The following is a 17,127-nucleotide window of genomic DNA, read 5'->3' as shown; positions in this document are numbered from 1 at the left end:
AAATGGCACTTGCTATGCGTTAAAATTGATTTCTAGAATCTGGCCAGGTAGACAGATTTTAGGAGGGCCACCCTGGTTATAGTGAAAAGGAAACTCTGAGAGGTTAGCCAAAATCAAACCAAAGTAGCAATGGAGAGCAGTCAAGGCTGCTCTCAGGAGAGTGTGAGTGGGGTCAGGCGCCCTCAATGAGTCCACACAATATAATCCACAATAATTCAATTTAGACCAGTACGTCCAAAAATAGTTGTTTATTCTAGGCCTTTTCACACACTAAAATTTTAAACTAACAGTCGATGTTATCGCACAATACTCAATCAGAATAAATACATTCACCATTGGTTCATAATTGCATTAAAGATCACTTATTCAGCAGGCAGGTAAGTAAATTAAATGCAGTAATGATGGACCCAAGTCACAAGTTAATTCCCTAACTTAAGCAGCCCAAACCCTAAGAAGAATGGGGCCTTGTACCAAAAAGTCGTTGGAGCCACACTGCTTCTCCCCAGGATGAGTCTTTGCAGGTAAGTTAGAATTCACCTGTGTTGGAGATGGATCAAAATACTCTTCAATAATTTCACTATGGTAAGTAAAAGTTATTTTGTATTTGATGAGTTACTACCCAGGTTCGACAACCAAAAGGCAATGGAATGGATGGTTGGGATACAAAGGCACTCTTTCCCAATGTTATGCTGTCGAGGATGGGGGCAGAGGGGAAAGATGCACTGCGTTTACTTACCCCCCTTACTTCGATTTTCCCAGATGACTTTGTGAATCTCCTGGGGGTTCGCTGGAGCTTGTATTTCCTGGCATTGGCTCCGGTGAGAGCAGCCCAGGAGCTGCAGGCGCAAGGATTCTTCCGGTCTGGTACAGATGCAAGATGCAACCCCTGGCGATGGAGAAATGAAAGAAAGACAGATGCAGGCTGCTACAGGACACTTCACAGGATGGGGAAGGCGAGTTCCAGCAACGGTATGCGCACACATATGACAACAGGCGTCCTTAGAAGCTTCTCTAGGACCGGATTCCTTGATCCTGGGACACTGAATTTCGGAAAGGAAGGCAACTCGTGGCACAAGCTGGTCACTACCAAAGTTCTGGATGCATTCGCAGAATGGCAGTGGTTCTGGCGAGGCAGCCGACAAGAGAGTTGGTCAGTCCACTGGGTGGTCCAGGGACACTTCCTAAGGCTCAGGATGGCTAGATGCTCGAAGGCGTCAAGACTAGTTGACCCCACTAGTCTAAGGACAGGAGTACCGTACATGGTATTCGGAGATCATTTAGTCCAACAGGGCTTCACTGGGCCAGACGCAGGAAGGAATGCCAGGCCTCTTCGGGGGTCTTCTTTGAATCTTCAGTCGGCTGTTCTTCTACGAGGGATTTGTGGCTCCAACACTGATCTGCTGAAATGGCTGCAGAAGTCCTCTTCCTATCCAAAACTCAAGCTGGAAGCAAGCCCAAGTACACCAATGATAAAGATCTGCACTATTCAAACAGCCAGTAGTTGTCAAATCGGGGACAACTACCGGTTTCACTCTTGCCCCCACACCAAGGCACTCTGGCACCATGGATGTGGTGTGGGACCATACAGTTCCACCTCCTACCTGGGCCACATAGACACAAACGCAGCACTAGCCCGCGAAAGCAGCTGCTTTCCTTGGCAAGTGCATGAAATTATAAGGGAGGTCCTGACCTTGGAAGGCAGAAAGAAAACTAAGCAACAATATGGCCAAAGAACAAGCGAAAATATTGTGGCCCTGTCATTTTATTTATATATTTGTGTGAGTTCGTTAACAAAATGAAAACTTTATACACATATTCACATAAAATCATTCAGCACAATTAAAACGAAATTTGCAGTATAAAAGCTATTCAACATTCCATAACAAAACAATTTTACAACAAAGAAATTTCCTGTAAAGACGAGAGCAACTTCAGTAAATTCATCATGTTAATTTCACAAACTATCAATGGGATTAACTAGTAGATTGCACTCCCATTTTAGGGCACTAGCCATATATGCAGTGCTAGGAAAGATTTCTCTTTTAGAAACTTTCCCTCCTTAGTCTGTTCACTTCCAAACCTTTTGTATTTGATCCTGTCTTTACTTTTTACAGGAAAGCTAAGCCCTCCTCTTCACTTCCCTGGAATTTGCTCATTTTGTTATGTGGAAACTGATCAGTACTTCAGACTATTGGTACTGGGAAACTGTTTCCCTTTTGTCTTTTCACCTTTTTGGTAACTTTGTAACATTGCACACCGCATTTTACAATGCAGTACAATGGGGATACTTTTTAATCACTCTACTCTTTTACACTTGGGATTTTTAGTTAGTGTTATATGTGCCTAAAAAGCAGCTGGGGGCATCAGATACTTTTTTTAAAATTTATTTATTTATTTTTTACAATTATTGCATTATTTTGAATGTGTAGATTCACGTTTACCACGTAGGGCTTCTAAACATGGCTAGTGCCACGAGATTTTTCATGTGTTCTTTGGCCTGTGAGGGGTCAGCCATGTCAGGTGGACTTCAGTTTCATTGTTCAAAACATGACATTTTTATTCTAGAACAAATAAAGTAAAATGCCTCACTATCCCTACTCTTCTGAGGATTTCCCTGCCTAATCCAAGCTAAGGGGAAACACTCTAACACAGGATGTCAGGCCCTCACACTAAACAACAAATACACAAAGAAAATATATGCCAATTCAAATATAAACAAAATTCACAGTTGCTTGCTAATCTCTCAGTAACCTGGGTGGATTCCCTTCCCTAGGATTCAAAGGGAATTCTGCTTCAATGGTCAACCAAAAAGAGAAATAAAGAAATTGTGGTAAGTAAGACAGTCTCAAATCAGTTCTTGATGTTTCAATGTCTTAGTAAGGTTTTGTTAACCAGAGTTCCAGCAATAGCAAATCTTTTCTCCTTGGTGAAAGATGGTCTTCCCACTTCCTAAGAATAGCACCATTGGTAATCCCAGCCACGATACCTTCTATCACAGTTAGTGAAACACAGTTCTTAATTAACAGTTAAAATGTCTTTGGTAACGAATTAAGCTTCACAACAGGTACATTGGTCAGGATTACTTCACAGTGCCGCTACTTCCACAACTTCACATCTACACAAGTTTACCAGGGGAACATTCTCCTTTGCCTCATAGTGCTCCACTTTGTTTAGGCTAATGCAATGTTGCATCCACTGACAACCAGATATACATTCACAGTTTCAGTACTTTGGACTACTACTACAGCTTCAGTAAATTAGGACTTCAAGACAGTTCTGACAAGACTCAGCTTCAAGTACTTCAGCACCTTCAAGAAGGCAAGGCACTCTTCCTCTGAATAGGTTTCTTCAAAAGGGGCAGCCTCCTTGGCCTTCTTGTCTGTCTCCCACAGTTACAACCTGTATTTGCCTTTATGACCCACTTCCATGTTTTGTTTTTGGCAATATAGGTTGTGTCAACTACAAAATAATCTTTACAAGCAGCCAGTTTCCCTTCCCCAATTTGGCCTTCACCGTTCTGCCAACTGTTAGCACAAACAATTACCCAATTACCTTTGTGCCACTCTCTTGGCTTCAGGTAATGTGTGTACACTTGTATCTTAGACCAGGTTGAGCTGTGAGTGTGTTATTGGGTTGCCAATAATACTTTGCTTTTTGTCTCTGAGAAAGGTTGTTTCACTCTAGTATAGTGAGACTCTTGGCTTGGGCAATGCTTGCTCTTCTCTTCAATTGTAGGTACACTGATTACCTGCTCAATGGGCCTCATTACGGGTTTGGCAGTAGCCATGCCTGTAACAAACCCGTGATTTTACCGGCACCCGCGAATGGGCAATTACCGTGTCATGCCGAGTTCGGCGGACCCGGTAATTGCCCATTCAAAGGTGCCGGAAAATAAGGGACTCCCCATCCCCATTCGGCCCCATAGGGCTGAATGGGAATGGGGAGCTTGGATGCACTGGCACTGTTCATAACGGTGCCGGTGCATCCACGAGTTGTGCTCGCGGGTGCCGCACTGCCCGAGCGAGAGCCACGAGCACAACTTGTAATATGGCGGTAGTATAGCTGTACGGTGAAAACGGTGCCGGTAAGCTTACCCGCACCGTTGTCCCCGTACCGCCAGGGTCGTAATGAGGCTCCATGTCTTTTATATGAAAGTGTGCCAGTGTGAAAGTAAAGGATGGAATTCAGACTTCCTTTAGAAATCACAATTGGGCACACCCACTTCTTGATGTAGTTTTCAAAGGTTAAAGGTTTGTACAGAAAATGTATGCTCTTGTAAAAGGGAAGGATAGAATTCAGTCTTCTGTGGTAAATCAAAATTCGGCACACGCAATCACTTCTTGATGTAGTTTTCAAGGGTTAAAGGTTTTTACAATGGTTTTATTAACAGAAGGTAATGGCCTTTGCAACTTTCACTCTTCTTAATGAGAGACACGCAACCACTGCTTGATATAGTTTGTCTTTAAGCGCTTTACAATGCGTTTTAGCAGTGTTTGCTCTTCACGCGAGTGTAAAGGAATTGCCCAATACACGTGAGTGCTACTTTACCATTGTTTGCTTATTTAAGCTTCGACAAACAACTTTAGCTTGCTTCGAAATATTTGCAAATGAATAGGAAACCGGATACTATTGCCGCAAGTGCTAGCGCGAGGAATTAGAAAGCCAGGTTTCACTCACCGGCTTCTGCAATCCTTGTTCTGCAGGATGCACAACTTCCACGACTTCTGTCATAACTTCTACTGTTTCTGTCTTCACAGGGACACACACCCTTTCTCTCTGAATGTGGCTTTGGTCCGGCCACACGTTTAAGGAGCCCCTCTCACTCCTGAGACCCACGGCTTGACAACAGCTCCTTGCCTCGGTCTCCAACATGTTCTCTGCACGGCAACCACAGCAATCAGGCTTACATGGGGAAAGACCGCTATGATATGATATGAAAAGGCATTTATAACGTGCCTATACATAAATGTTTCAAGGCGCGAACTGGATGTCTTTCGCTGCGCAGCCTCTGCATTTTAGAGTTTGGCGGAACAGGCCCTCTCAACAAGCAGGTGAAATCTGCTGTATACACGTTCCGGCGTCCCTTTGGTTTGACAGCTTAGTGCCTTCTTCCTGCTTCTACTGCTACAGCTCGCACACCAGTCACAGCTCCAGCTCCTTATAATTTCCTGCACCTGAGGGGCCTTTTATGCCTCCCAGGCTCCTTCAGGTGTGGGCTGTTGGGCATAATTGCCTGACTACTGCATGCCTCTTCAGGCTTCTTCCTCATCCCAGTACTTGTGCCTCACCCTTACTCAACTCTCATGCTGGACTTCCTTTGCAGGTAGATGGGGAGCAGGTGCAAGTGGATCTAGGTCACCGGGCCGAAGTCCCGCCCACCTGGTGCCTTCCGGTTTATAGTGATATTTTAGAATTCAATAATTTCGAATGCATTAATTTCGAATCAATAATGTCGAAAAAAAATGTCGAATTTATTTATTATTTTTTTAATGGCGGGGTTCCCGCGAACCCCCTGTTTTTTTAATAACCCTTTTTTACTAGCCAAACCCCAAAAAAACATAAAATAAAAAATAAATATTCAACATTTTTTTCCGACATTATTTTTTTCGAAATTAATGCATTCAAAATGATTGATTCGACATTTTAACTGCACACCGTGCCTTCCTGGTTGCTGCTTTCTTTCCCCATTTAAGGAGCCCTCGGGCCTCTTCCCTAGATGGGGAGCAGGTGCAAGTGGATCTATGTCACCTGTCCTAAACCCTGCCCACCTTCTTAGCCCTGCCTCTTCCTTCCTGCTCTTAACTGTTAGATCAAGGGTGTCTCTCGCCCGGGCGTCCAAAGCGAATGGCTGACAAAGAAAAGGGCAATTCCTGTTTGGACCTGTTCGGACCAGGAGGACCCAGGGCCCGACCCCCTGCTCAGACTGCAGGTAAGCATGCACCAACATGTGTTTACTGCGTCCTCACAGGCCATCCCCACCCCTTCTTGTCCCCCTGTGATGTTCCGTTGTGCCCTCTCCCTTCTTGCACACCTGTGTTGCCTGTTTTGCTTGATTCTGCTACCCTGCTCCTCCCCAGCCTACTTCTGCAGGAGTCTGTCCTGATACATTCTGGTTTCACCATCACCGTCTTGTGGCCAATGCTGGATTTGACTTGTATGGACTTTATTGATTACCGGTGTGTCACCCTTACTCAACTCTCATGCTGGACTTCCTTTGCATTCTGTACTCATGGTGGCTCTGAATCATGCCGTTACCATCTTCATCTTGTATCCTGGCTTGCAACATTATGTGTTACTACTGACTTCTGCAATTGTATTCGCTCCCCTCTTGCTTCTCCACTCTTTTTGACTGCTTACTCTTTGTTGTCCCTGGACCTAGTATGATAGCAACCTCGTCTGTGTCCTCGCCCCTCCCCTTACTTGTTTACCCCTTCCCCCTCCAGCACTATCTGAAATGTCGTCGGGCCTAGTACAATAGTCACTTGTTTTGTTCCTCCCCATCCTTTCTGCAACCCTCTTGCCTCACCTTTTGTTTTCTCTGGCTCTACCAGAAATGTCATCCGGCCTAGTACGATAGTCGCCTGTCTGTTTCCATTTTCTTCCCACTCTCCCCCTCCCTTCCTTATCTATGTCTTAGCTCTTGCACTATATGAAATGTCATCAGGCCGAGTATGATAGTTAATTTCACATACTTACTGTTCATGGCCTGTAAGAATGTCATTGTATTTTCCCTTGTTCCCTCCCTTGCCTTGAAGCTCTTTGAAACACATAGTTTATTTATATAGCACCTATACACAATCATATCATTATGGGATTTGTAGCCCTTTAACAACACAATCGGCTCTTTTAAGCAACTTCTTAATTTTTAGGGTAGATTTATTTCCCTTAGAATCATTAAAAGAGGAGCCTTTAGAATTGATTACAGAGGAAGACAATTGTTTTAAGACAATATTTCCAGATTCCTTTACATTATACCTTTGGGAGTAAGGAGGATTGTTATCCCGCAATACCTTAGAGGGTCTTTCTGCTATTAATGTTTGTTCAGGTTTTATGTTATTTGTGCCCAGGGTCATAGATATTGTGTGGTTCAGGTACATCATAATAGCATAAGCCATTACCTGCTTTGGCAATCTTGAAAGGGGTTCCATTTCATCTCATCATACGGGATCTCATCATCACCCTGGGCCTTCTCTCCTCACAGGTGATCCTCCCGCAGTACAACCCCCCCCCCACCCCCACCCCCACCCCAAAGGTCAGGATCAGGAAGTGCCTGCCTTTCCTTGGCCACCTGAGAGGAGATTTTAGGCAGGGTTTCAGTGAGGGATCCATATGATTCTTCACAGGCCATATTATTGTTTGGCCTTCTTCCTGCCTTCCCAGGTCAGGAAATCCCTTATATGGTTATGCATTTGCCCAAAGATCTGCTGCTTTCGCGGACTACTCCTGGCTTGATATGAGTGGGACTGTCTGGTCCCACTCCATTTCTGGGGCACCAGAGAGTCTAGGTGTGCCGCATGAGTGAAATCCACAATGGTCTCTGATTGGACCGCTGCTGGCTGTTTGATTCGTTCAGAACCACATCATTGGTGGGCTTGGACTTGCTTCCAGCCAGGATTTAGGATAAGAAGACTCCTCCTGCAGCCATTTCTTCAGATCAGCATTGGAGCCAAGTATCCGGGATCATGTCATTACTGCTAAGGTAAAAATCTGAAAATGGCGGAATTCGCTTTGCACATTTGCCTGCAATTATGTGTGGGGGTTGGTTGGATTTATAAAACATATAAGGGACGTATGGGAGGAGGTTGTGGGGGTCTTCCCCCGCATATAATTGTGGGGAAATGTTCTACACAGAAAAATATAAATTTGACATTTTCGGATTCAGCATTATAGATTTGCAGTGATCACATGGATCCAAGTATCCTGTGTAGACGAGCGGATGACTTCCATGGGTGACTCTCGGAGAGGCCCAGCATCTTGTCCTGTGATTGACCCGATGAAGCCCTGCTGGACCACTTGAATAGCGAAGGCCCAGAGCGGTACTTCATCCCTTAGACTGGTGGGACAAACCAATCTGATGCATTCGCGAGGATCCAGCCATCCTGAGCCTTGCCCAAGTGTCCCTGGACCACCCAGTGGACTGACCAGCTCTCCACTGAATTACCTTGTTAGAATTGTCAGCGTTGGTCCCCGGAACTTCAGTTGTCACCACCCTCGTACCCATCTTCCCAGCTTCAAGGGATCCTGCTCTGGAAGGTCTTCTTCGACCGCGACTGGAGAGGCGCCTGCCATTGTCCCTGTGTGGTAACTAACGGTGGAAGTCGCTTCCCTGTGTGCAACGAGGTGTCCAGAAGAGTCCTGCCTCAGTGAATCGTGCTTGCCTTCTTTGGCAGGGGTTGCATTCTGCACCAGCAGCCGATCGGAGAAATCCTCTGACACACAACCTGTAAACATCCTGCAATGGATCAAACGGTGGGAATACCTACCTCAAGCAAGGGGGGAGAGAGGGATTGGATAATCTCGGTTCCCCTGTTCACTCTAACTAGGGTGGCCTCCTAAAGTCTGTCGACCAGGCCAAATTCTAGAAATCCATCTTAATGCGCAGTAAGCGCAATTCTCCAGCATGGGGTCTGGCATGGATTTACATGCTCATGAATATTCCCCGTCAGGCCGGGAATCCTCGGTATAGAAAAAATCAGTATCAGTTTCTGATCTGTCTTTCTCAGTAGTAACCAATCACTGGTCTCTGGGTCATACTGCCCCCAGCCAATGACTGCCCTCTCCCTAAGCCCCACCCCTGGCAGCCATCCTCAGATTTTTACTGCACGTTCAAGTGTTGGGAGTCCTCGTGCTTTGCTCTCGAGCTTTTGCTGCGTTTTCACGCTTTTTTCAGGAGATTTTCTAATTTTTTCGGTTAAAAGAGCCTCAAGCTCCACTGTTTCTACTTCCGATCAACGGGGATCCGTTTCGGAGTTTTCTACGCCCCTCAAGGGTGAAGATTTCGTCGAGTTATGCTTTTGGAGGATTCCAGAAGTTCAGAAGCCTACCCCGGACATGGCCCAGGAGAAAGGGAGCTCGACGCCCGGGAAGCTATTCAGGACCTGCCCTGGATGCCAGCTTCAGAACGTTTTCAAGGAGGACGAGCATTCGTTATGCCTCTACTGTCTCCATGAGGACAAGACGCACAGGAGAAGGACTGCGCGTTTTATGGAAACATGTCGGAGCGGACCATGAAGGATCGCCACCTCCGTCTCGCCAACTGGCTGGAAGGTAAGAGCCCGCCAGGCGAGAAGAAGATGAAGAAGTCTGAGCGGTCTTCTAAGTCCTGTGAGGGTGCTCCGGCGACGGGGGCCCAACAAAAGGCTAAGCACCGCGAGTCCGCGGGCACCGGGAGCGCCGAATGGTGGGACTCCTTGGCTGCCAGGCAGGGCGCACCCTCCCCTGCGCCATCGACCACAAGCCAACGCTCTGGCTCGGGTAAGAGGAAGTCCGAGAACCCGGCAAAGCTTCTGGAGAGGCCCCGGTGGATCTCGAAGACTCCGGCAGAGGGGGAGCGAGGCTCGGACCCTCCCTCGAAGGTGAAGGCCCCAGGCGCACAGAAGGTGACGTTGGCCGTGATTCACCCTTCTAGGACCTCGATTGAGGATGTCGCCGCGGTCCTGGCTCAGCCTGTGGAGGCTACACCAGTGGAGGCGCCCTCAGGTACCAGAGTCTCCCTGCCACCGCGGAGGGAGTCATCTTTCAGGCCCATCGAGAAGACCCCCACGAAGTCCTCGTTGGAAAAGGGGGAGAGGGGGTGGTGGCCGTCGTGGATACGGACACGACTTCTGAAGAGGAGCTCATCCAAGTCGTGGAGGAGACCCAGCCCATCGGGAGGGATCCCGACGAGGGCGACGACGACGGTGACGCAGACGAGGCTCCTCAAGAGCACTCGCTCCCGTCGTTTCCGGCGCCGCAGGACACCTCGGCGGCCATTTTGTCAGCCATCCAGTCCTTATGCTCGGAGATAAGGACTAGATTGCCCCTTCCCCCGACGGAGGAGCCTGAGCCAGACCCGACGGAGGATCCGGAGCCAGGACCTTCGGGGAGCCCACTGCTTAAGAGAAGGAGGACGCATCCTAGGCCTCCTCTCCTGCCTCTGCGGCCTTCTCTGCCTTCCCCCCGGTCCACTACTCACGGGGATGATACAGGCGTGGACACAACTATGACTGGTACGGATGACGACGGAGGCGACGACGGGACGTGTCCCCGTCGCCCCTTGCCTGGGCGTCCCCGCCTGGCGAGATTGGATCCTTCCATGCAATGATCTCCAGGGCATCCGAGCTCTTCCGGCTCTGCCCCGAGGAAAAGAAGAAGGGGTTCCTTTACCAGCGGCGCGAAGCTAAAAGGAAGAAGGTCCTCGCCGTACCGCTTCTTGATGACATCTGGGATGAGGGGCTAGCCCTCCTCAATAACCCTGCCACGGCTCCTGCGAAGAGGGACCGGTACGAGAAGAAGTACCGGGTCCCCGACGCTGCCCCCTTGTGCCTTAGGGCGCAACCTACCCCGGACTCGGTCGTTTCAGCGGCGGCCAAGAAGAAAGCGGGGGGTGGGGCCTCGACCTCAACCTCCCCTCCGGACGGCGAGGGTAGGAAACTGGATGCGATGGGACGACTGGTCATCTCATCTGCAGCGACGACCATCAAGGCGGCCAACGCCCTGGCCATCGTAGCCCGCTATGACAGGGAGTTGTGGTTCAAGATCGCCCCTCTGTTGGACTTCCTTCCGGATGCCAAGAGGGCTGAGGCCCTGGAAATCTTGCAGGAAGGTGAGATTGCCTCGGACCACGCCATTACGGTGGCTACGGACATCGCCGACACCGGTTTCCGTCAGTTGGGCAACGGCGTTTGCCTGAGACGATGAGGATGGCTCAGGGCGACTGATTGCCGCCAGGACGTTCAGATCAAGGTTTTGGGCATGCCCTTCGATGGGAACAACATTTTTGGTAAGGCGGTTGATGAATCCCTTCAGGCGATCAAGAAGGACACAGAGCCGGCCCGTGCACTGGGTGTGCTCCAACAGCAACGGCCGTCCTTTCGGAGCTCCGGAGGCAGACAGGGTGCCTCCAAGCGAGCCGGCAGCAGCTCCTCTACTTAACGTCAAGCGGCAAGGGCTTCGTCGCAGAAGGCCTACAGGGGACGCGGCAAGTCAGGTGGATCCCGCCGTCGTCGCCAAGGTGGTCAAGGAGGCAAAGCGGCCTCCAAGCAAGATTGAACCGTCCGTCGGGTCGGGACCCGCCGAAGCACCCCGGTGGGAGGCCGGCTGACGAAGTTCGTCAGCGTGTGGGAGTCCATCTCCACCGACCGTTGGGTGCTGGACGCCCTGGCCCTGGGGCACGCCCTCGAGTTCCAGAAGAAGTGCCCCCGCATTCCTCCCGTGGCCAGGAAGGAAAATCACGTCCCTCAACTGCTGTTGGAAGTAAGGGCGATGCTCAGAAAAGGTGCCATCGAGCTTGTGCCGAAGAGGCTTCGGGGCTCCGGAGTTTACTCAAGATACTTCCTCGTGAGGAAGAAGACAGGAGGATGGCGTACCTTCCTGGACCTGCAACGACTAAACAAATACATCAAGGCACAGAAGTTCTGGATGGTCACCCTCCAGCACGTGCTGGGACAGCTGGAGGAGGGCGATTTCCTGTCGTCGTTGGACTTGGAGGATGCTTACTTCCACATCCCTATTCTAAAGAGGCACCGAAAGTTCCTCAGGTTCGTGGTCAAAGGGCGGCACTACCAGTTCAAGGCCCTCCTATTCGGATTAAAATCGGCGCCCAGGGTGTTCACCAAGTCCCTAGCACCGGTGGCGGCGTGGATTCGCCTGCAGGGGATCCACGTCTACCCCTACCTGGACGACGGGCTCATACGGGCAAGAACAAGGGAGCTCGGCGTGGAACACACTGCGAAGTCCGTCCAGCTGCTCACGGACCTGGGGTTCTCCATCAACTTTCCAAAATCCCACCTGGTCGCCCTGTTTCTGGGAGCACAGCTCGACACAGTGGCGGGGCGGGCCTCTCCGTCGGAGGAAACGATAAGGACCATCCTAGGAAAGGTGCAACGGCTACTGGCCACGGACGTGGCCAGAGTGAGGTCTATCAAGTCCCTCCTCGGAATGATGTCGTCCTGCATTTATCTGGTGCCCCATTGCAGACTTCGGATGCGGCCCTTGCAAGAATTCCTCGACGCCCACTGGATCCAGACGACGGGCAGCTTCGAGGACAGGATCTCGCTCTGCGAAACGTTCCATCAGGCGATACGATGGTGGGGTGTCTGCGCTCATCTGACAGCGGGAACAGGCTTCCTAGCCCCGGCCCACCAGGTGACGGTGACGATGGATGCCTCCCTGGAAGGTTGGGGAGCGCACACCGGGGGCCTCCATGCGAGAGGCCTTTGGTGCTCGGAGGTGAAGACTCTCCACATCAACATCTTGGAGCTCCGCGCAGTGTTCTGGGCCCTCAGGTCCTTCCTTCCGTCCCTCAAGGGCAAGGTGGTGAGGATCTTCACCGACAACACCACCACGATGTTTTACATTCGGAAGCAGGGCGGAACCAGATCCCCTGCCCTGTCCAAGGAAGCCCAGGATCTGTGGCATTGGGCCATCGCACAAGTGATGTTTCTGGTACCCTTTCATCTGGCAGGGATAAAAAACACCATTGCCGACTCACTCAGCAGGGAGCTGCGCTCGTGCCACGAGTGGGAACTGCGCCAGGATCAAGTGGACCGACTCTTCCGACGATGGGGCGAACCCCAGATCCATCTCTTCGCAACGGCGGCGAACTTCAAGTGCAGGAGGTTCACCAGCAGGTTTCCCCAACCGAGGAGCATTGGCCGATGCTTTCTCGTTCCCCTGGGACGGCCTGTTCCTTTATGCATTCCCGCCGTTGCCGTTGATACTCCGGCTCGTCAACCAGCTCGAGAGGTCCCGGTGCAGGATGATCCTCGTCGCACCGGCGTGGCCGAGGCAGATCTGGTTCCCGGACCTTCTGGACTTGTCAGCGTCCACACCAATCAAGCTACCGACGGACGCGGATCTTCTCTCCAGAGAAGGAGGCGCCATTCTTCATCACGAACCAGAGTCGCTGAATTTGCAGGCCTGGCTCCTGCAGCACTAGAGTTTGGAGGATACGACATCCCGGCCGACTGCAGAGAGGTTCTTGCAAAGGCCAGGGCATCCTCAACTCTCAAGTGCTATGGACACAAATGAAAGAGGTTCTCTGTCTGGTGCCGGGCACAGAAGATTAACCCTCTGCGGATTACGGCCCCTCAAGTATTGCTGTACCTACTGTCTTTGGCCAAGGATGGCCTATCTCACGCTTCCATCAAGGTACATCTGGCTGCCGTCTCACGTTACACCAGAACTACAGGACGGGCGTCCTTGTGGTCTCATCGTCTGGTGAAGGAATTTATGAAAGGACTGTTCCGATCATTCCCGCCGGTGAAGGCCCCTGCCCCGGCGTGGGAGTTCAACGTGGTACTAACTAGGCTCATGGGGGCCCCATTCGAGCCTATGCATTCAGTGCCGTTGAAGTTTCTGTCGTGGAAGACAGCATTCCCCGTGGCTATCACCTCTGCACGACGAGTGGGAGAGATCCAGGCCCTGTCTTGCAAGCCTCCATACTTGACTTTTCACAACACAAGGGTGGTGCTGAGGACGCACCCCTCCTTCATGCCCAAGGTGCCGTCCGACTTCCACCTCAACGAGCCCTTGGTGTTGCCAGTTTTCTTCCCGTTGCCTTTTTCGCCGGTTGAGAGGACTCTGCACTCGCTAGATGTAGCTAGAGCGCTGAAGTTCTACGTGGACCGCACGAAGAGTTTCCGGAAGACATCACAGCTATTTGTGAGCTTTGGACCGGTGAATCAAGGGAAGGCTCTCTCGAAGACTTCCATTTCCAGATGGCTCTCCGGCTGCATCATGCACTGTCACCGGTTGGCAAACCGACCGCTGCCCGGCCGTCCGAGAGCCCATTCGACCAGAGCGATCGCTGCTACTATGGCGTTCCTGTCTGGTGTGCCCCTGCTCGACATCTGCAGGGCTGCTACGTGGAGGTCGACGCACACCTTCACGAGATTCTACTGCATCGACCGGGATTCCAGGGAGGAGTCCAGAGTATGTATTCTTATATTCATGAGCATGTGAATCCATGCCAGACCCCATGCTGGAGAAGGAGCACGTTACTTACCTGTAACTGTTGTTCTCCAGCATGGGTCTGGCATGGATTCACATGCGAACCCTCCCGCCTACCCCTCTGCGGCTCTTCACTTGGTCATACTGCCACTTCACGTGCTACCAAATCTGAGGATGGCTGCCAGGGGTGGGGCTTAGGGAGAGGGCAGTCATTGGCTGGGGCAGTATGACCCAGAGACCAGTGATTGGTTACTACTGAGAAAGACAGATCAGAAACGAAACTGATACTGATTTTTTTCTATACCGAGGATTCCCGGCCTGACGACGGGGAATATTCATGAGCATGTGAATCCATGCCAGACCCATGCTGGAGAACAACAGTTACAGGTAAGTAACTTGTACCGTGTGCACACTAAAAGAATGCATAAATTGTCAAAATATATCTGCTGCCACCAGCTTATCTTTAGGCACATATAAATGTAACCATGACTTCCAAGTGTCAAATGTTAGGGGGATACAAAAGTATCTGCACTGTATTGTAAGATACTATGTGCCAATGTAAAAAGTCAGAGAAGGCAAAAGGGAAATGTCGTTTTCCAGTACTGATAGTCTGAAGGACTGATCAGTTTCCCCATAACAAATGAGCAAAAGCTTAAGAAAGTTGAGCTGAAGGCTTTACTTCCCTTCACAGTCAGAGCAGGATCAAAAACAGAGCAAAAGGAAAGAGGGTCCATAGAATCTATGGAGGGAAAGTTGCAAAAAGAGAAATCTTTCCTAACACCATGCACTACATTTGAAGCTACAAAACGGTATCCGATGTTGAAGCAAACTGCAATCCTTGGAGGAGTTCAGGTTCAAACCCCCTATACTTGGAATTTGTCTTGCCTTAAAATTGGCCAAAAAGGGCTTAACTGAAGCTTTGCTATATTAGAAATTCAAAAGGCTGTTACTTTGGTATTAAATAAATACAGGCTTAAGGCACTACTGTGTAGATGTTCACTTTTCAGGGCACCCTTGAATTCCTTTCTGCTTGAACCTTGGTAATTTACCACGATCTAGGCTGGCACTATTATACCAGTGGATTTGGAGCTCAGGAAACTACATACACTACGCCACGTGGATGAACATGCTAATTACCTCTAAATATGGATCCACAAGGCTGGCGGTGTACTGCTTTCTCGGTCTTTCCTGACAACTTTAGGATATCTTCTTGCCATACAACTACAATAAGTCCTAATCTTAATGTCAGTAGGGCTGTTGGAAATGGTTTAGATACTGAATGTTGTTTCATTGTTGATTGCAATGGAATCTGATATAATTTGCTTAGGTCATTCATTTTTACTTTGCAGTGCCTTCTTGATAGTAGGAAGATAGTGTGGTGTGCTGTATGCAAAACATTGCTGGGGGGATGTGTTACAGTTATGCACTGTTAAGTAAAATGTCTTTTTGATACACAATAATATTAGCTCTCTGTTTTCCGTTCGAGGGCAGGAAGTGCTAAGACTGCAGTTTTTCTAATACTTTAACAGATTCCTTATGTGATTATTATGCAATAATACACTTACTTTTCACAGGGAGAATGAATCGCTTTGGAGGGAAGTGGGGGAACTGAGGGCAAAACATTCACAGCAGCAGCAAGTTATAAGAAAGGTAAGAGAAAAATGTTTGTTGTGCATGTGATGTAAAGTGTGTAAAGTGTGTCTTGGATACCACAAAGAGAAACATAGTGTAAAATGGGGGAGGTTGCAGCTAACTCCTTAGTTATTTCTATCTTCTATAGAGAAGCCCCCTCTTTTACAGTACTCTGTACATTTTATTTCTCCTCAAACTTTTCAGTGCTTGCCATCCAGTTGTAAGTGCCAGGTAAAAGATGGTTAACCTTCCTAACCACCCCAGTTAAGGTATAAACATGTTTCATGGATCTCCCTTAACTGTCTATAGTAAAAAACCATTGATGGCATTGGAGAGCTTTGATCTCCGACAAATAACCTAGATGAAAGCACACTGCTGCTTAGTTGTGGGCCACAGCTTAATAATTGATCTCCTGTTGACTCTGGTTGTCCTGGATCCTTCTTTCTTGTTATGATTGCAGTCACATCCTTCTCCCATCCTCTGGGTCCTTTATGAGCAAGTGTCCTTTGCGTAGCTTAGGTGGTCTTTGCAGAGCTCAGCTAAGGGGGCTGGAAACTCCTCAGCCTGTAGACCATCAGACATCTTATACTACTAGTGTCTACAGGCCAGTGGATATCCTTCTAATAAATGAAATAAGGCTGGCTTTATGCAGGCTGCCCTACATATCTAATGACTAAGGCAGTTGCTAAGCCTCAAGACATGGAGGTTGTCATCCTGGCCCAGTTGCGGTCCTCTGTACAACTCCTTAAAGATTGGTGTTAACAAACATTTGTATCTGGGCTCCACACTTTCTGCCTCCACATTGGTAATCAACAGGCTTTACCACACCGTAAAGCTTGCTGATACCTTTACATTCCACTTACCTCATCTCATGCTGATTTCCTCAGGCTGGTTGTAACCCACTGCCTCTCTGCCCGTCATTCCTTCTTCCTTGCCCCGTCGCTGGCCCCATTCCCTGCTGTCATGCTGTTCAAATGCAACTCTGCGTGGTTCTTAATTCTAGGGGCTACAAGGTCTAAGGATAATTCTGCGATGCCCTCAGACGGTATGAAGTGAAAATCCCCTTTTCACTTGACCGAAAAATGTATCGCGTTAGAAAGACTGCTCAGAGAATACTCAGAGCAGCCTTTCTAAAACAAACAGTCACATCCCGGCCGGAGAAGAGTGCGTGCAGGGTCTGACTGGAAGGTGGAAGACAGGAGCCATTAATGCAATGGGTACGTTTGTGTGTGTGTGTGTGTGTGTTTGTGGGAGGGGAGGGAGGAAACGGGAGGGTCGGGTTGTGGTTTTAACAGGAGCAGGGGAAGAAAAAGGGAGATTTGTAGGGGGGGTTCTCCGACCTGC

The 17,127-nt window shown here is 49.3% G+C and overlaps 1 protein-coding gene across 4 annotated transcripts in view; it reads left to right on the top strand.

The window, feature by feature from the left end:
• Nucleotides 1-17,127, top strand: part of HSF2 (heat shock transcription factor 2) — a 1,113,385-nt gene that overhangs the window by 359,466 nt on the left and 736,792 nt on the right. For all 4 annotated transcript variants that reach the window (XM_069606600.1, XM_069606598.1, XM_069606599.1 and 1 more), the window contains one exon: nucleotides 15,726-15,801. In XM_069606600.1, the coding sequence (XP_069462701.1) occupies nucleotides 15,726-15,801 (76 nt within the window). The remainder of the gene's footprint in view (nucleotides 1-15,725; nucleotides 15,802-17,127) is intronic.

Source organism: Ambystoma mexicanum, chromosome 4p (genome assembly GCF_040938575.1).
Source record: "Ambystoma mexicanum isolate Mex_15411 chromosome 4p, UKY_AmexF1_1, whole genome shotgun sequence".
In the NCBI taxonomy this organism is placed as follows: domain Eukaryota; kingdom Metazoa; phylum Chordata; class Amphibia; order Caudata; family Ambystomatidae; genus Ambystoma; species Ambystoma mexicanum.
This window is presented reverse-complemented; position numbering and strand designations above follow the sequence as displayed.